The sequence below is a fragment of the Scyliorhinus canicula genome, chromosome 2 (assembly GCF_902713615.1).
Source record: "Scyliorhinus canicula chromosome 2, sScyCan1.1, whole genome shotgun sequence".
Classification (NCBI taxonomy): Eukaryota; Metazoa; Chordata; class Chondrichthyes; order Carcharhiniformes; family Scyliorhinidae; genus Scyliorhinus; species Scyliorhinus canicula.
This window is the reverse complement of record NC_052147.1, coordinates 202,911,645-202,932,358: the sequence shown is the minus strand read 5'-3', so window position 1 is coordinate 202,932,358 and position 20,714 is coordinate 202,911,645. Positions and strand designations below refer to the sequence as shown.

Sequence of the window (20,714 nt, the reverse complement as noted above, 5' to 3'; positions counted from 1 at the left end):
CCAGGTTCCCATGCCCCTGCTGAATTAGTTTAAACCCCCCCAAAGAGTACTAACAAATCTCCCCCCCCAGGATATTGGTGCCCCTTAGGTTCAGATGTAGACCATCCTGTCTATAGAGGTCCCACCTTCCCCAGAAAGAGCCCCAGTTATCCAGAAATCTGAATCCCTCCCGCCTGCACCATCCCTGTAGCCACGTGTTTAATTGCTCTCTCTCCCTATTCCTCGTCTCACTATCACGTGGCACGGGCAACAACCCAGAGATAACAACTCTGTTTGTTCTCGCTCTGAGCTTCCATCCTAGCTCCCTAAAGGCCTGCCTGACATCCTTGTCCCCTTTCCTACCTATGTCGTTAGTGCCAATGTGGACTACGACTTGGGGCTGCTCCCCCTCCCCCTTAAGGACCCGAAAAACACGATCCGAGACATCACTTACCCTTGCACCTGGGAGGCAACATACCAAACGTGAGTCTCTCTCGCTCCCACAAAATCTCCTATCTGTGCCCCTGACTATTGAGTCCCCAATTACTAATGCTCTGCTCCTCTCCCCCCTTCCCTTCTGAGCAACAGGGACAGACTCCGTGCTAGAGTCCCGCACCCGTGTGCGGGAGCGTGTGCGAAATCCACGGAGCATATAACGCAGTTGAAGATAGGTACTGAAAGAGAAGCAAGCTCTGTTGGCTCTGCTAGTAGTAATTGATTTTAGAATGCTAAAGAGGAAACATCTCTCTCAGCTTTGCTAGAAGAAAAGCCATACTATGTAGTAAAGGTTAAGAAACAGATGTCGGGAAACTTAAAGAACAGCTAGTTAAGGAAATGAGAGAATTAAGAGACGTTTTCAAGTAGTCGGATGTTAACGGTTCTGGAACAGAGCACTGTTCAGTCAAGAAGAAGGCTGAGACACCAGAAAGATATCTGAAGTGATTTTCAGTTTGAGAGATTTTACAACAGCCTGTGGAACGAGAGTTAAAATAACTGGAAATCAGTGGCTAGATCTCAGAGTGTAAAAACTTGTAAGACAAAGGAAACCCAAAAGGAGGTGGGAAACCTGGGACTGAATATGTTAAAATGTGGAGCATAAGCTTTGTTTGACAGTATAGGTAGAAAACCTAGAGTGGGATTTTAGTGCAAATCATTGATGGAAAGCAGTGTTAGAAAAAGATTTAAACGTATCTTTTTGGGGGTGGAGTTTGGGACACCCTCATATGACAAATCATCTGGGGGGAGCGTGTGCGAAATCCACGGAGCTCAGTTGAGTGGCATTGGCCATTTGTTCAGCCTGTGCTTAAAGGGATTGTGTGTTAATGAAACCATTTATAGCTAAGATATACTTTGTAACCATTTTTAATCATAAAACCGGTGTATATTTGTGAAGTGGGAGAAAATAAGCTTTGTACTAGCATAAAAAATCTTTGCATGTTTAATAAATGTTTGCTTTCTTCCTGTTGAAACTAACTGGTGATCCTGTGACTCTGTACCTCCACGTTTTCGCAAGCAAGTAAAATGTTACTATCCTTTGAGCCAGGGTTCCATTCTAGGATCTTACCATCCAGTTATAACATGAACTGGTATTATAACACTCTGTATTTGTGTGCTAAGAAAGGGTTGAAACTTCAGTTTAGTTTCATATTCAACAAAGGTGTCTGCAAAGGGGCTGGTTTAGCACAGTAGGCTAAACAGCTGGCTTGTAATGCAGAACAAGGCCAGCAGCGCGGGTTCTATTCCCGTACCAGCCTCCCCGAACAGGCGCCGGAATGTGGCGACTAGGGGCTTTTCACGGTAACTTCATTGAAGCCTACTTGTGACAATAAGCGATTATTATCTATAGATTTAATTGTGCTTTAAACTTTTCCTGAATTCTAATGAAGGTTTTACAACATAAAAGCAAGATGTGGAGTTGCCGGCATTAGACTGGGATGGGCACAGTAAGAAGTCTGAAGGACTGGAGGAAGGAACTGGGCTTCGAAAGCTAGTGAATTGCAACAAACCTGTTGGACTTTAACCTGGTGTTGTCATACTTCTCACTGTAACATAAAAGCAATTATAGAGTTTAAACAAATTAAGTTGCTGCTCAGCAACCAAAGGCCCACACTGAGAAAGCAGAGTCATTGTGAACCAGGTAACCCAGAAACATCCAGTACAGGCAGGACAATATAGAGGGACAGAAAGCAAGTCCCAGGATCTAAAGGAGAAAGTCCCAAAAACCGGAGTGTGGGGATAAAAGAATGCCCAGGAAGACATACGAGTCAAAGGATCAAAGAATGGGAATTTGGACAAGGTCTCGTTTGGTGAAGATTAAGCAAAAGTCAAAGAAAAGGCTTTGAATTAACAACACAGCTGCACAAAACAGATTTAAAGTTGGTTAGCAAGAAGCTAGACATCCGTGGAGATCCTAAGATTAGTCACACCTCAATATAGCCTGTGAAACAGTGGTGTTCTATTGGTGTGGCTTGGTACGAGAGACTATATAGAAGCATGAATGCACAGGGTATTTATTCCAGGGCAGAGGAATACTGAAAGGAATGGTTGAAATCCTCCATGTGACTCCTTGGTGAAGGCATCCGAGAGAAAGCATTGCTTTGGAGAAGATTCCAAGGCGTGTTCTTTGAGAGTGGAGTTTGGGAACTCTTGTGTGAAAGTCAGAGTTCCAGTGAGACCAATTGGCTCACAGTGTAACAAGCATCTGGGGGTATTTTAGACAATTCCACAGAAGGTGGCTTCTATCATTTGGTTTCAGAGTGCGGTGTGTTTGACCACATTTTGTTTACAAACACTGTGTGCTTAATGAGAACATTAGAGTACAAGCTATATTGTGCAACTTGGTGTTATCTGTATATATCTGAAAAGGCATAGCTAGGGTAAAGAGGTGAATTCAAGTTAATCTTTTATTGCTTAATAAATGGTTTTATTCTTTCGTTACAAGTTAATCGGCAGTCTTGTGACTGCGTTCATCCACATCTCTAAATTTAAAAATAAAAGTTTGGATCTATCAAGCCATTCTGGGACCTGACTGCCCAGTAGTAACATCAGCAATCATAATAAAAGGGACAAAAATAAACAACAATGCTTCATTAATTAATTATCTGATGTAAATTTATTTTAATCTTACAATGAAAATGTTTTTAAATACAGTATTTTATTAAGGTATTTGAAAAATTTTCTAACAGTAACAAAAACAATGACATCAACATGGTAAAATAAACACTCCCCCCCCCCCCCCCCCACCCCCCTCAGCCCAATCTTCACACACTTCAACCATACAACAATAATCCCCCCCCCCCCCCCCCCCACACCCCCCTTGGAATACTGCATCTGCTGACATTTTAAATTTTCCCCGAGAAAGTCGACGAACGGCTGCCACCTCTGGAGAACCCTAACATTGACCCTCTTAAGGCAAACTTTATTTTCTCAAGACTGAGAAACCCAGCCATGTCCCTAACCCAAGTCTCTGCACTCAGGGGCTTCGAGTCCCTCCACATTAATAAGATCCATCTCCGGCCTACCAGGGAGGCAAAGACCAGGATGTCGGCCTCTTTCGTCCCCTAAACTCCTAGATCTTCCGACACTCCAAAGATCGCTATCTCCGGACTCGGCACTACCCATGTTTTTGGCACCGTGGACATTGCCTTAGCAAAACCCTGCAAAAACCCTCTAAGCTTCGGGCATGCCCAAAACACGTGGCCATGATTTGCTGGGCCTCCCGTGCACCTCGCACACCTATCCTCTACCCCGAAAAACGTGCTCCTCCTAGCCACTGTCATGTGTGTCCAGTGGACTATCTTAAATTGTATCAGGCTAAGCCTGGCGCACGATTAGGAGGTTTTAACCCTGTTTAGGGCATCTGCCCATAGACCCACCTCATCTCTCCTCCTAGCTCATCCTCCCACTTGCCCTTAAGCTCCTCCACTGCAGTTTCCTCTGCCTCCGAAAGCTCCTGGTAAATATCCGATCCCTTCCCCTCTCCCACCCAGGTACTGGAAACTACTATCCTGTATCCCCCATGGCGGCAGCAGCGGAAAGGCCAGCACCTGTTTTCTCAGGAAGTCGCGCACCTGCAAATACCTAAAACCATTCCCTGCTGGCAATTTAAATCTATCCTCCAAAGCTTTCAAGCTGGGAAAGCTCCCAGCTATAAATAGATCCCCCATCCTTCTAATTCCTGCCCTCTGCCAACTCCGGAACCCGCCATCTAGCCAACCCAATACAAACCTGTTGTTGTTATAAATCGGGGTCCAAATTGATGCTCCCTCCACTCTCTTATATCTCCTCCACTGCCCCCAGATCTTCAGAGTCGCCACTACCACTGGACTTGTGGGGTATCGGGCCTGCGAGAACGGCAGAGGTGCCGTTACCAATGCTCCCATACTGGTGTCTTTATATGACGCCGCCTCCATCCGCTCCCATGCTGACCCGTCCCCCACTACCTACTTCCTGATCATGGCTATATTAGCCGCCCAGTAGTAATTGCAGAAGTTCGGCAGCGCCAACCCACCCTCCCCCCAACTGCGCTCCAGCAACACTTTCATCACTTGCGGGGTTTTACTCACCTACACAAAGCCCAAAATAACCTTATTACCCGCTTGAAAAAGGCCTTAGGAATGAAGATGGGGAGGCACTGAAAGACAACCAGAAATCTGGGGAGGACCGTCATTTTCACGGTCTGTAGCCTCCCCGCTAGTGATAGCGGGTGCATGTCCCATCTTTTAAAGTCCCCTTACATTTGTTCTACCCCCAAGATTCGCATTACTTTCCCCCATCCCCTCCAACGGGTCGGAAATGTACAAGAGCAGGTCATCTGCGGAGTGCGAGACCCGGTGGTCCGCCCCCCCCCCCCCCCCCCCCAAACACCGAACCAGCCCTTTCCGGTTCCTAGAGGCTCTTAACGCCATGGCCAATGGCTCTTTGGCCAGAGCAAACAGTAACGAGCAGAGGGGGCACCCTTGCCTCATCCCTCGGTGTAGTTCAAAACACCCCAACCTCAGCCGGTTCATACGCACACTCACTACTGGTGCCTGATAGAGCAACCGCACCCAGTCAATAAAGCCCTCACCAAACCCAAAAATTCCCAGCGCCTCCCATGGATAATTCCACTCCACCCGATCCAAAGCCTTCTCCGCAGCCATCACTACCACCACCTCCGCCTCCTCTCCTTCTGAGGGCATCATAACAACATTTAGAAGCCTTGGAACATTGGCCTCGAGTTGCCTGCCCTTAACAAATCACGTCTGGTCTTCCCCTATCACCCCCGGGACACAGTCCTCTATCCTTGCGGCCGTATCTTAGCCAGCAATTTGGCATCCACATTCAGTAGAGAAATCAGCCTGTATGACCCGCATTGCTCCGGATCCTTCTCCCGTTTCAAGTTCAATGAAATCGAGGCCTGCGACATTGTTTGGGGGGGGGGGGGGGGGGGGGGGGGGGGGGGGGTGGACGACTCCCTTCTCTCTTGCTTTGTTAAATGTCAGACACCTTCCCCTCTCCGACCCACACCCCCGAAAGCACTCTGTCCATCGTCCCCGCGAGGGCAGCAAAGGGAATCCCTCTACCCGTCGCCTAGCAAACGCCTTTACCTGCAAGTATCTGAACATGTTCCCTTGGGGAAGCCCAAATTTATCTTCCAGTTCCCCCAGGCCCGCAAACCTCCCGCCAATAAACAGGTCCCTCAATTTACTGATGCCCACCCTTTGCCACCCCCTAAATCCCCCATCCCTGTTCCCTGGGATGAACCGATGATTGCCACCCAATGGAGCCTCCATCGAGCCCCTGTTTCCCCCCTATGCCGTCTCCACTGTCCCCAGATTTTTAGGGTCGCTGCCACCACCGGGCTCGTGGTAAACCTCTTAGAGGAGAGCGGCAACAGCGCCGTTGCCATGGCACCCAGGCTCGTACCTCTACATGACGCCATCTCCATTCTTTTCCACGCACCCCTCCCCCCTCCATCACCCATTTACGCACCATTGACACATTGGCCGCCCAATAGTACCCCAAAAGGTTGGGCAGCGCCAGCCCGCCTCTATCCCTCCCTCGCTCCAGGAACACCCTCTTCACTCTCGGAGTCCCATGTGCCTCTCTTGTATATAGTTATTGGCAATAAATATTGGTGTGGTGACGGGACTCCTGCCTCCTATGGATTATTACAGAGGTAAACAAAGAACTTTGCGGAGACCAGCTGTCGCACTCAGAGGGTAAGCCTTGCTATTTCCAAAATGCCGTTTTTTGGGAGGTTAGATGCATTCGACCCGACTATTGAGGACTGGTCCTAGTATGTGGAGAGAATGTGTTACTTCTTCCGGGCCAATGATATAACTACGGACGAAAGGAAACGGGTTATCCTGCTGTCACCGTGCGGACCCTCAACTTTCGCCATTATACGTAGTCCAACTTATCCCGATGCACCGGACACGAAACCTTTCCAAGAATTAACGGAATTGGTGAAAGAGCACTACGACTCAAAACCACCCCTCATTTTGCGTAGGTAAAGATTCTACACAGCGAAGCAGGAAGAAAGGGAGTCAGTCAGAAATTTCTTGACCCGCCTGAGAAGGTTGGCGGAAAAATGTGAGTTCGGCCCGACGCTAAAAGAAATGCTTCGGGACCAGTTGGTGTGTGGCATAAACAACCTCACAATACAGAAGCGCCTGTTGGCGGAAACGCAGCTAGATGAACGGGTGAACGGTCAGCCGACAATAATGGAAATAGACACGGGTGCGACCGTATCAGTAATGGGAGTGGCAGCATTTTAAAAAATCAAAGATGGACTCCAGCCACTAACCCTAACAAAAACATCGACGAAACTTAAAACCTACCCGGGGGAACCTCTGGAAGTTCTAGGCACGACTCATGTACCCGTGGAATATGAGAAATAATTGCTCAGATTACCGTTGACGATAGTAGAGGGCTCCGGACCGAGCTTAATTGGACGGAACTGGCTGAAAGACCTAAAATTAGATTGGATGAAAATTTTCCAGAGTGGAAGCGGGCAGTTGAGTGGAGTACTCCAAAACTACCCGGTGGTCTTCAAAGAAGGTTTGGGGGAAATCATAGGCGCCAAAGCAACTTTGCACGTGGAGCCAGAAGTCCTTCCGAAATTTTGTAAGGCCAGGGCGGTACCTTTCGCGTTAAGGAAGAAAGTAGAGGTCGAAATAGAAACGTTACGGCGCGACGGCATTATCAGACCAGTACAGTTCTCGGAATGGGCAGCGCCGGTGGTACCAATTTTGAAGCCAGACGGCTCGATACATCTCTGTGGAGATTTCAAACAGACGGTAAACAAATACGTACTGCTGGACAAATACCTGATCCCGAAAATAGACGACCTATATGCCAAATTGGCAGGTGGGCTTTTGTTCACGAAACTGGACATGAGCCACGCCTACCTGCCGTTAAAACTGGACAAGGGCTCCCAGAAGTTCGCTACGATCAACACCCTGAAGGGCCTTTTTCATTATACTAGGCTACCTTTCGGAGTGTCATCAGCCTGCGCTATATTCCAGCGTACGATGGAAAATATTCTGCAGGGACTACCGCAGGTGGTGATTTATTTGGACGATGTCTTAATCACGGGTAGGACGAACAGGGAACACTTAAGGAACCTGGAGGAAGTGCTCAGGCGTTTCGCAAAGGCAGGCGTACGGCGTAAAAGAGAAAAATGGGTTTTTCTGGCCCCACAAGTGACATACCTGGGATATAAATTAGACGAGTCGGGCTTACACTCATTGGAAGACAGAGTAAGGGCAATAAAAGTGGCCCCAGCTCCCACCCCGGTCCAGGAGTTACGATCATTTCTAGGGTTGGTAACCTATTATGGCAAATTTATTGAAAATAGGGCATCCATCCTAGAACCCCTCCACCAGCTACTAAAAAAGGGGCAAGAATGGAAATGGTCCGCCTGCCAAAACCGAGCATTTAGGGACATTAAGGAACAGCTGTCATCCGAAAATGTCCTAGAGAGCATTATGACCCAAGGAAGGAGTTGGGGGTCACTTGTGACGCATCCCCTTACAGGGTAGGAGCCGTCTTAGCCCATAGAGGAAGGAATGGGGAAGAACGGCCAATAGCCTATACCTCGAGGACCTTGGCGATGGCTGAGAGGAAGTACGCCCAAATCGAGAAGGAAGGACTGGCGGTGATATTTGCAGTAAAAAAATTTCACCAGTATCTGTACGTGCGGAAATTCACCAGAGTGACGGACCATAAGCCATTATTAGGGTTATTAAAAGAAGACAAGTCAATACCCCCGATCGCATCAGCTAGAATCCAACGCTGAGCGTTGCTACTGGCGGCGTATAGATACGTTCTGGAGCACAGACCGGGAACGCGAGTAGCAAATGCAGATGATTTGAGCAGACTTCCCGTCACAGACATCCTGCCGCTAATACCGAAAGTAGAGGAAACAGTAATGACTCTAAACTTTTTGGACACCCTACCAGAGGACGCACAACATATTCGGTTGTGGACGCAAAAAGACCCAGTTTTAGCCAAGATGAAGCATTTACTGCTAACAGGGGAACTGGAAAGACCAGGGGAGCTCCAGATGCACCCATACTGGAGCAGAAGGGACCAAATAACCGTTGAAGACGGTATCCTATTATGGGGAGCCCGGGTAATAGTCCCAGCTCAGGGCCAATCTTAACCAAGTTACATCACGGACACCCAGGGGTGTCTAAAATGAAGATGCTAGCTCGAAGCTACTTTTGGTGGCCAGGATTGGACACAGACATAGCAGCCTTGGTACGTCGGTGCCAGGAGTGCCAACAGGGGCAAAGAGTGCCACCAGCGGCGCCATTGCATCCGTGGGAATGGCCAGGCAGACCGTGGACCCGCCTGCATATTGACCATGCCGGCCCTTTCATGGGCTCAATGTTTTTGGTGATAGTGGACGCCCACTCCAAATGGTTGGACGTCCACCAGGTAAACACGGCAAGCACAGCATCGACAATCAAAGCTCAGAGCCTCGTTTGCAACACATGGACTTCCGGAGGTATTGGTGTCGGACAACGGAACGGCATTCACAAGTGGGGAATTTGGAAAATTCCTAAAAGAAAACGGAGTCCGCCACATCAAAACGGCCCCTTACCATCCAGCGACCAACGGCCTGGCAGAGAGAGCGGTCCAGACACTAAAAGCGGGACTCAAGAAGCAGCCGGCAGCGTCAATGGACACAAAGCTCTCCCACTGGCTGTTTGATTACAGGACCACACCGCATTCCACAACGGGCATACCGCCAGCTGAACTCTTAATGGGAAGGCGGCTGCGAACGAGGCGGAGTCTCCTTTTCCCAAATTTAACGGGGAAAGTGGAGAAACAACAGGAGGCCTAACGCAGGGGGCATGATAATAGTCGGCAGCAGAGACATTTCCAGGTGGGGGCACCGGTTTGGGTCAAGAATTATGGTAATGGTCCAACGTGGGTCAACGGCACGGTAGAGTCCCAAACAGGGCCCATATCCCATGAAGTTTCGATAGGAGGCAAGGTGCTGAAGGAACACCTAGACCAAATAAGGGCAGCAGAACCACACCTGGAGCCAGGCGAAGCAGGACCGCCTCAAGCTGGGATAGCCCAGACGGAAAAGATACCCACACCCCAGCCCCGAGCAATTTCTCCAGACCCCGTCATCCAGTCGTCAGAGTCGGAGATGGACACGTTCGATGAGGCCGCTGCGACACCTCTCCCCAAGGAGGAGGAAGAACAACTTCCAGGGAGGTAGTCAAGAAAAAGACGGGCACCTATAAGGTACACCCCGCCCACGTCAGAGAACGACCCGGCGGACGACACAGAGGTGACAGACATGAGGAGCAGGAAGAAGCTCAGAGGAATGCCAGCTGGCAGGAATTCCTCGGACCTTGGGAAGGGGGGGGGAGGAGGGTGTAATGACCTCCAATTAGCATTATTGGTTGGCCAATTGGAGTATGAGCTCCCTCAATGATAGCTCATTGAGGGGGCCCATATAAGCACCTGTGTAGGCTTTGTGATCCAGTCTCAAGTTGACTAGAATGCTAGCAGCACTGTTGGAGCTGCTCTTGTATATAGTTATTGGCAATAAATATTGGTGTGGTGACGCCTCCTGTGGATTATTACAACCTCGTTCACCCCCACTGGGTCGAGGGCAGTATTACAATCTCTATTCTTTACTTTACTTATCTCCCTGGCCGTCTCTCTTATCCTGAGTTGGTGCGCCAAAATTCTGCTTGCCTTTTCCCCATACTCCTAGATCACCCCCCTTGTCTTCCTTAACTGTTCCACTGCTTTCCCTGTGGTCAACAGCCCAAACTCCACCTGTAACCCCCGCGGCTCCCTCAGTAGCCCTGCGAACGGGGCCTCCGAGTATCTCTAGTCCACCTGGAGTACCTCCTCCACTAATCTATCCCTCTCAGCCCGTTCCACCTTTTCTCTGTGGGCCCGGAACGAGATTAATTCCCCTCTGACTACTGCCTTCAAAACTTCCCAGATCGTCGCTGCAGAGACCCCCCCCCCCCCCCCCCCCCCCCCCGTATAATTTGTTTCCAGATAGATCTGGATGGACTTGTTAACCCGCCCACAGACCGCCTCGTCCGCTAGCAACCCCACATCCAGTCTCCACTGTGGGCGTTGTCCTCTCTCCACACTAACCCGTAGATCCACCCAGTGCGGGGCATGATCCAATACTGCAATTGCCGAGTACTCAGTATCCACCACCTTCGGTATTAGCGCCCTGCTGAGAACAAAAAGTCAATGCGAGACTATACCTTGTGGACATGTGAAAAAAAGGAAAACTCTTCGTCCTCGGCCGTGCAAACCTCCATAGGTCTACTCCACCACCCCCCCCCCCCCTCCCCCCCGTCTGTTCCATAAAACCCTTCAATTCCTTTGCCGCAGCCGGCCTCCTCCCCATCCTGGATTTTGACCAGTCCAATTCCGGATCAATGACTGTGTTGAAGTCCCCTCCCATGATCAGGTTATGTGACTCTAATTCTGGGATCTTACCTAACACCCGCATCATAAATTCCACGTTGCCCCAATTCGGAGCACATATGTTCACAAGTACCATTCACACCCCCTCCAGCTTCCTACTCACCATTATGTATCTACCCGCCCTTGTCTGACACGATTCTCCCTGCCTCGAATGCCACTCGTTTTCTGATCAAGATCACTACCCCCTGGTCTTGGGAGTCCAGTCCCGAGTGGAACACTTGGCTAACCCACCCCTTCCTCAATCTCATCTGGTCTGTAACCTCTAGGTCTGTAACCTTTACCTCTTGTAGCATTGCCACGTCCGCCTTCAGTTCCCTCAAATGCGCGAACACGCAAGCCGTCTTGACCGACCCATCCATCCCTCTAACGTTCCATGTGATCAGCCTGTATGGGGGGCTTCCAACCAACCAACCAACCCCCCCCCCCCCCCCCCCCCCCCCCGCCGACTAGCCATCACCCTTTTTAGGCCAGCCTTGAGCTCGCGGCGTCCGCTTCCTCAAGTCCCCACTCGGGCTGTCGCCATTCTTGACTTCCCATTTGTCCCCTAGTAACAGTTCCTTCCCTGTCAGCAAAGCAGCTCCCGCCCCCCCCCCCAACCCCCCAGCAACAACACTAAAGACCCAATCTCCAAAGTCAAGCTCCAGCTTAACACCTGTCCACCCCCACTACGTTTCCGAGAGTCAGCTGACCCGTGCTGACTCGATAGCTCCCGCCCCTGGCACCAAGCAGTCTGTCTCCCTATTGTACTCTCCTCTCTCCCCCCCCCCCCCCACATGAATAAACATTTTAAAAACATCACATTCCCCAGTAAACAATCAGAAAAAAAAACATTGAAGAAACAATCACTTTAGAAAAATAGTCACATAAAAAGCAGAACTAAATTCAAAGCCCATCCCCCCTCTAACAAGGTCCCTGCAAGACAGATCAACCTTTAACCATCCACACAGCCCGTTATTTCACAGAGAGCTACTTACATTTTTACAATCCAGCACCACAAATCGCTGCCAGAGTACTTCTCCAAGACTTAAGAGTCTTTTAATTCACCTCCAGCTTCATTTCTTTAATAAAGGTCCATACTTCATCTGGTGTTTCAAAGTAGAAGTCCCATTCCTCATGTGTGACCCACAGGTGGGCTTGGTACAGCATCCCGAACTTCACCCCCTTCTTAAAGAGGATCGTTTTTGCCCGATTGAACCCAGCTCGCCTCTTGGCCAAATCCGCAACTCACAGTTCTCCCACTTGTTGCTTCGTTCTTTCTTGGCCCACCGCAAAACGTGTTCCTTGTCCCTTGTCCATGAAATGGTGTAAACGGCCCTCGGCGGTTCGTTCGTTCTGGGCTTCCTCTGGGAATTGCGCTCTGTCCAATTCCAGGGGCCGAGGGAATGCCCCAGCCCCCATCAACTTCTCCAACATGTCCGTCATGTAGGCCCTCGCATCCGATCCCTCACTGCCTTCAGGGAGGCTAACAATTCTGAGATTCTGCCTCTGGGACCTATTCTCCAGGTCCTCCAGCTTCTCCTGCATTCTTTTCTGGCGGTCGTTCATCACCCCCACCTTGCTTTCCAGCACGGTTATATACTTCTCGTGCTCGGACAATGTTTGCTCTTCCTCCTGGATCGCTCTCCCGTGGGTTTCCTGATTCTGCACCACTTGATCAATCAAACCCTTAATCGGGTCCAGCATGTCCTTCTTCAGCTTGGCGAAGCAATCCTCGAAAAACTTCACCAGCTGCTCCATCAACCACTGCGCCGTCTCCCCGCCTTTGCCCTCTGCCATGCTGTCCCGTGTTACCAGCTCTGCTTGCTTCTCCCTTATAGGACTTTGTCATCTCACACAGCCACTTCTGGTCCAATTCTCCTCACTGTCTCACTCTTCACTGCTTTATCCCATAAAATCCGGGGAAAAATGGGGGATGAAGGTCCAAAAGTCCGTTACAGGCAGGAGCTATCAAATGTGTGACCTAACCCTCCATGGACGCCACCGGAAGTTACAATGAAAATGTTTTACATGCAATACCTAAGTTACAATACAGCCTGAATACAAGACTCCTACTGCCACCCACAGTGGGCAGGATTAGGGGTGATAAAAATTGAATTAAAAACAGGGATTGCGACCGCAACCCCCTGCATACATGCCTGTTGTCAGTTGTAGGGCGGGATTCTCCGATCCCACACCCGATCAGACAATCACCGAGGGGGGGGGTGGGGGGGTGCGAATAGCGCGATTCCGCTCCGAGTCCGGCCCATCAATTCTCCAGCTACCGGAGAATTGGCGCCAATACAACGGCGGGGTCGCCGCGGCGCAGATCGGGGGGCAGCTCAATGTGCGCCCCCAACCCCCGGCGATTCTCCCTGCGCGATGGGCCAAGTGCCTACCGGCGTCGTTCTCGTGTGGTGCTACCCGGCAGGACCTTGCCATTCTGGCTGCGGGGGGGGGGGGGGGGGGCGCGATCAGGGCCTACCGATCGGCGGGTGGGCTGTTCTGATGGAGGCCTATGTTTCGCCCCCTGATTGTGGCGGCACTGGACACAGTCCGCAGATGCCACAAAAAGTCCCCGAAAACGTGAGAGGACACGCAACTGACGCTCATCAGGGGAAGGCCTCAGGTGACATCCTGAGGCCATCCCAACAGCGTGCTGCATACTCAACGATTACGCTGTTTTTGAGGGGGCGTAAATCGGATTCTCTGGCCAATCACCGAATGCGATTTCGGCATCGGCAATTGGAGAATCACGCCCCAAGTATTTCACACTGGTGGCAGGACATAATATTAACATACTTAAATCAAGTTCCCACAGTGCAATTCAGAGTCTTATTTAAATTTTACAGTTGTCACAAATGTAAAACTTGTCCTGCCGCAGTGAGAGAGAGAACCTACAGACTCCATAAGGCTTTTATAACATTCTGTGTGGTCCAAGGGGAACAGGAGCTCCCATTTGCTCCTCTCGGAAATACTTCCTCCCATCAGCTGATTATGACCTCTCTCTTCCCTGTGACATAGTAGTCAATACTCCCCATCCTCTCCACCCCGATTGACCCATCTCCTACCACCGACTTACTTCCTCCTGTATGTGGCCTCCTGCTAATGGTATTCCCATCCAGCTGCCTGCGAAGAAGCCAAAGAAAAGGTGATAATTGAGGACTTGTTAAATTCGGCAAGACCTCTGCACCCACAGCCTTGTTGGGTTCTTCGACCATTTCAGATTCCCCGCAAGCTCTTTGTATCCTCGTAAATATTGGATATAATCTGTTTTAACTCCTTTAATGGCACAGTGGGATGTGAGATAACAAAGGTACAAATGAGTTTGTGTAATGGTGGGTGAGGAGTGGATGATATTAAAGGTGGAAATAAGAGAGGGATCTTGGAAATCAATTGGATGTGGAATTTAAAGCCAGATAAGGCACCAATATTGTCAATTTCATCCTGACTAAGAATCTTGAGAAATGCATGATTAATTGACAGAAGGTATAAAGCTTCTGATGGGCATTGATTGGGATGGCTTCAGTCCTCCTAATGTTGAACTGTTGGAAAATAATAGGGTCACGGCTGACTGTATATTGGACAGTAACAATTGCAAAGTTAGATGTTGTTGTGGAGATAATGCCATTGTGCCCACTCCATCTAAAGACCAGATATAACCTATCCTATTACACATTCTATCCTCCCTGTTTAATTTCTTAAAGTTCTCTCCAATTACACCTTAATCTCCAAAGCTAATTGAGTGAAACTCGAGAATACTTATTCATCTTTTAAGCTTCATCTAACAATAGCCCGTTGCTGTACACAGTAGATATTTCCACAGCTGCACACTTCACCATGGTCTGACTAGGAAATGACAGGTGAGCTGATAACATGAGAATGTTAGCATAACTTCTGAATCTTTAGCAAAGGATTAAGCTCAGCAATGTTGCAACTGCACAGGAGTATCCACAAAATGGACTAAGAGTTATGTATCAACAACTGGAACACCTGTGCATGCTGTTGATTCAATGAGAGGAGATCTGATCGAGATGTATAAAATACTAAATGGGATTGATAAAGTAAACATAGACCAAATGTCCCCCTTGTGGGGAAATCTAGAACAAGTGGTCACGGATAAAGGTTGGGAGGTGGTAGATTTAGAACTGAGACGAGGAGGAACTATTTCTCGCAGAAGATGGTTAATTTTTGGAACTCGCTGCCCCATAGTGCGGAGAAATCTGAGTCATTAAATGATTTCAAGAAAGGCATAGATATATTTTGATTTAAAAACGGGTTAAAGGGATATGGGCTACAGGTGGAGAGGTGGATTTGAGACCAGGAAGAGATCAGCCATGATCTGACTGAATGTACAGAAGGCTGAATTGCCTAATTCTGCTCCTAATTCCTATCTTCACCCAACAGGGAGACAATGGAGATCAGTTAGAGGAAGATGATGTGGACAACCATGTCAAAGATTGCAGACACGGTGAGTTCACCAAAATAAATATATTTGTTTAAATTATATATTTTTTAACTGTATCCTCCCACCACAGAATGGACAGCTCTTTCCTCCCATAGAAATACACTACAACCGTTAATTAAGTAAAGTTAGATTTCTGAAATTTGTCATGAGTAAAAATGAAAATATTACTTTACCTTTGTTTGATTATCAAACATTTGTTTGCAGCTGTCAAGTTCTGCCTCAAATATTAAGAGTAGCTTGGCATAATTCACAGCAAACATGGTGGAAATGACTGGCCTCTCTTGTAATGCGCCAAATATTGACAAAAGCTGACAAAGAAAAGATTTTTATAATCACAAGTCTAACTGAATTTCTACTGACAACTAACAACTAAACACACTGAACTTTATTTTAATGAGCTGCAACCTATCAGCCAATTTTTAACCAAGCATTGAACTCCAAGACTCATACTCATGTCTACATAAGAGAGAGGTGACAAAGATGTGGCCCCCAATGCAAGATGTTATGGTGAAGTCTCTCATCCTTACCCCAATCAAGGTGATGATGGGGCGTATCGTCTGGGTCCCCGTGAGGTTAGAACATTGATCCATTGAATGCACTCGATTGCCTTAACACCTCATGCTTATGGGGGAGGTTTTCCCACTCCTGACATTGCCCTTTTTTTGTGGGCAATATGGTAGCATAGTGGTTAGCACTATGGTTTCACAGTGTCAGGGTCCCAGGTTTGATTCCCGGCTTGGGTCACTGTTTGTGTGGAATCTGCACGTTCTCCCAGTGACTGCATGGGTTTCCTGCCGGTGCTCCGGTTTCCTCCCACAAGTCCCGAAAGACGCGTTATTAGGTAATTTGGACATTCTGAATTTTCCTTCTCGGTAACTGAGCAGGTTCTGGAATGTGGTGACTAGGGGCGTTTCATAGTAACTTCATTGCAGTGTTAATGTAAGCCTACTTGTGACAATAAAGATTATTATTATTATGGACTGCTGAGACTGTCAAGGGTTAAAGCGCTTGATTCAGGTTTGAGCTGAGGGACACAACCATGGGGGAAGCAGCTATCATGTGACAGAGGAGGGAGTAAGGCTTAATAACAATCTTGCCACGAGCAGTACATCTTTACTGCGTCATCAGTGTAGGAGATGGGAGAGATTTCCACACTCCACAGCGATGAAGCACCGATTGTACATGGAGGATTTATGGAATATGGCGGCATAAAATTACAGGGTGGAGGATCTGTTTGGGTGAACAAAGTGATGTTTAATACAAGTGCGATAGTGACTTATATTTACTAGTGCTTAGGTTCACCAGTGCTCACTAGATGGCTGCAGTTTCTTACTCTTTCTCACCCTCCCCCTTCCCGTACATCTACGTGCATCCCCAGGACACAGAGATTGAGGTGGCCTGCTGCCTTTCATGCCCTGTTGTCGGACATTACCTCCTTGGCAGGCAACCACTGGGGGGCCTGGACCTCGAGGGTACTTTCAGGATACACGGGTGTTGCAGTGCTGCTATCCTGGGTGTGTGTGGCTGGGAGGCATGCTGCTGGCCGGGAGGCTTCCAGGAGGGCTGTGGGAACTGGTGGGGGGTGGCCAGGGGGGTAGTATTTGGCAAGTCGGGTCTGCGCATGGCCGGCGACAAGTGTTACAACATGATCGCTGCAGGACGTCGCCATGCGAATGCATGGCCACGGACCCAGCCATTCTTCAGCCGTTTTTGTCATGGGAGACGGGTGTTTTAGCCAGCTTGGCTGCTAGCCCCTCACCGGTCTTAGGATCGTTGATGGTTAGGCACCGACTTTGGCGTCGTAACACCATGCCGGTGTTGGCACTTGGCCTCAAAAACGGCGAATCCAGCCCATAATCTTTTGTAGACAATTTTTATACAAGTGGATTTTCTGTTTTGCCACTGGTTGAGGCAGAGACCGTTGCATCTTTAAAGGGAAAATTGGCTAAATATTTTAAGTTGGCACAGGACTTGTGGGGAGAACAAGAGGCAGTGGGGTTAGCTTTGGATTGCTCCAGCAAAAACCAGCCTGAGGCATGGTGGATCATTTTTTTTTATGCTATTAGCTGCTGTCACTTTAAGGTAACACTGTATCTTAAGTGAACAATACAGTGATGGTCCCATTACAAGAACACTGGTTTATCTTCAGATGCAAGTTGAAAAAGGTGGGGAAAATTCTTGGAGGGAACTGGAACAAGCTATTCAGCCCCTGGAGCCTGTTCAACCATTCATTTAGCTCGTGGTTGATTTGACCTCAGTTCTGATCGTCCACCTTTTCCCTAAATTCAATGATAGCCTTGCCAAACAAAAAGTATCCATCTTAACTCAGCATCCATAACGTTTTAGAGAAGTGAGTTCCAGATTTCTACTACCATTAGTGTATATACAATATACACATATATATAAAAAAGTGTTTCCTGATTGGAAATAAACTAGCTCTCAAAACCACTAAAATCCAAAGTATACATTTAGTACTTTTAAACCCCATCTAATAAATCATGACACAATTAACTCAAAAATATTAAATGGTGCTGGTTTTTAAACTTAGACACGCCAAAGCACAATCAGTACCTTAAAAGCAGATTCCAGAGTTCCTGAATTCTGAAATGCAAGGTTCAGCACTGAGCCAAGGCGCTTGTCAAAATCATGTATCTGTTCCATGTATCTGCTGTGATCAGACAAAAATTCCTACACAGATTGCAATGAACATTTGTGAATAAGGTAGCATTTGAATAATTACATTTTCACACATTGATGTGTGCATTTTCAAAAGGTAAAGAAATTAAATTCTATGAACACCTTAAAATAAAATTAACATTCATTTTATTGTAATGTTCTCAAAAAAATCTAAGATTAATTTATGAAGTGTAAATCAAGGTAGATATGAAGTTTTATTATTTCAAAATACCTTATTGTTGTAATCTAGTGGATCATATTTGCTTTCCCCAAAAACTCGCCAACATTCCTGAAATTCTTCATTGATACCATAGACTTTTTCACTGAACACTTTTCCTTTGGAACCTCCTATTTCAATTTTCTCCAATTTAAGAAACTCAATAGCTGTATTAAACAATTCCTGAAAGTGAAGCAAATACCATGTCAACATGTGTTAGGTATTTTGTTTCACGGAATCATAGAATTATACAGCATAGGAGGAGGCTATTCAGCTGTGTCTGCACTTTGATAGAGCTATCCAGTTAGTCATTCCCTAGCTTTGTCGTGGAGCTTTGGAAATGTAATAATAATAATCTTTATTGTCACAAGTAGACTTACATGAACACTGCAATGAAGTTACTTTGAAAAGTGTCATAATATCCACTCATGTATATCATGAGATGCAGACAGGCAGTGATTGACACACAGGATAACCAATGAACACACACGACACAGAACAACCAATCACCAGACAGGACACCACCACTATAAAGCCCACAGGGCATTAAGGCTCTCTCTCTCACAGGACACGGCTAGGGAGATAGTCACAGTGCACAGGCCAATGCACATCATCACCATGTGATAAGAGAGCTAGTCTGGTCAAGCCAGTAGGAGGTTATCAGTTAGGTTAATAGAGTGTCAACCCAAGGCAGATTATGTACAACAATCAACAGGTTCAATGAAACAGTGTTGGACCATCTCCTGTGTTGGAAGCCTGTTTCTCGTTTTACTGCATCCAATTGCAGTCGATGTTAGACCAACACAGATAAAACAACATATAGTGCCTAGTTCTGATACACAGAGGGAGAATTCGTAATGTCCAAATTACCTAACAGCACTTATGGCAGCACGGCAGCATTGTGGATAGCACAATCGCTTCACAGCTCCAGGGTCCTAGGTTCAATTCCGGCTTGGGTCACTGTCTGTGCGGAGTCTGCACATCCTCCCCGTGTGTGCGTGGGTTTCCTCCGGGTGCTCCAGTTTCCTCCCACAGTCCAAAGATGTGCAAGTTAGGTGGATTGGACATGATAAATTGCCCTTAGCTGGATTCTTCCGCCCCACCCGCCTCAAGATCGCCATGGGCGAGACGCAGACAATGGCAAAGTCCACTGACCTCGGGAGGGGGGGGGGGATTCTCCGATCGTGAGGCAGACCGGCCAGAGATTCCCGCGCAATGTAGGGAAATTATATCACTGGGACTATTGTCACAGATGCAGTGGCAGCTTGTGATACTTGTCTTGGGTTTTGTTGTTGTTTTGGTTATTATTATTGTTTCTGTATGGTTCTGCAAAGTTTTGATATCAAGTGAAAAAATTCCAATAAAAATATTTTCAAATCAATATTCATATTTAGGTGATATGTTATGAGCCAGCTTCACATACCTCAATCTTTAACAATCGATCAAGAAACCTATCAAAACGAGCAAAGACCATCTGTGTAGGGAAGTCCCAATGTTTCACTTCTGTAGTATGGCTGAAATACTGGGAAATCTTTAATCGGTGTTGGTGAAAACAATTCTTAAAGCCTTTCAACACATGAATGGTAAGCTGCACCTTCTCTAATGCTTCTTCCAACTCAACTTTAAAAATCTCTTCAGGGATCAGATAGTTTAAAGCCTGTTGACAAAAATATTAAACACAAAAGACTAAAACAATGTGAATTAATCTTTGTTATAATATATATATATATATATATAATATATATATATATATACTATAGAGAGATATTAAACAATGTATAAATGTATATTATATAAACACACACATATACAAATAAAAATAGCAATTACAAAACTCCTGAAGTACAAAAGCTTCACAACAGAATCTTTTAACAGATGACAACCAAATTATGATTTTTGAAAGACTACTGTCCTGTTTCAGCTGTCAAATGCTGTATTCATACTAATTAAATTCAGGGAAGTTTTGCAAAATAAATTCAAAATGGCTAATTTCATCTCATCAAATGTCAGACATAGGACAAGATCAAAAACTGCATCGAAATCTTACCCTGGTATAGACAAGATGGATCACAACAGTTGTGTCATTCAAAGAAAAAAAGTATGAAAAGGTTTTTCACTCAATATTGACAAAAATATAAAATTCAGAAGTGTATAGAGTACAACAGTCACATCATAATTGAACTCTTACAGCACTGCTGAAACACAGTGGAGTATATTTATAATAATGAAACTCAACACCATTCTTTTATAAGCATTGTTGGTATTTACAAAGCCAGTTCAGCACACTGACAGTGAGAAGATAGTATGCTGTTCATCATAAATATCGAATTGCGCAACTTCAATAAACCTATTCAAAACACATTCATATGGATCCCTTATGCTTTATCTGTTCTTACATTGCTGCCAATATTTGTTTAACAAATGTATTTC

The 20,714-nt window shown here is 46.9% G+C and overlaps 1 protein-coding gene across 1 annotated transcript in view; it reads right to left on the bottom strand.

The window, feature by feature from the left end:
- The window catches only part of dnah9 (dynein, axonemal, heavy chain 9), a 125,355-nt gene that overhangs the window by 63,142 nt on the left and 41,499 nt on the right, over positions 1–20,714 (bottom strand). The window contains exons 7-10 of the mRNA XM_038790289.1: positions 19,708–19,941; positions 18,300–18,467; positions 17,963–18,079; positions 15,565–15,699 (exon numbers count right to left, since the gene is read on the bottom strand). Of these exons, the coding sequence (XP_038646217.1) occupies positions 15,565–15,699; positions 17,963–18,079; positions 18,300–18,467; positions 19,708–19,941 (654 nt within the window). The remainder of the gene's footprint in view (positions 1–15,564; positions 15,700–17,962; positions 18,080–18,299; positions 18,468–19,707; positions 19,942–20,714) is intronic.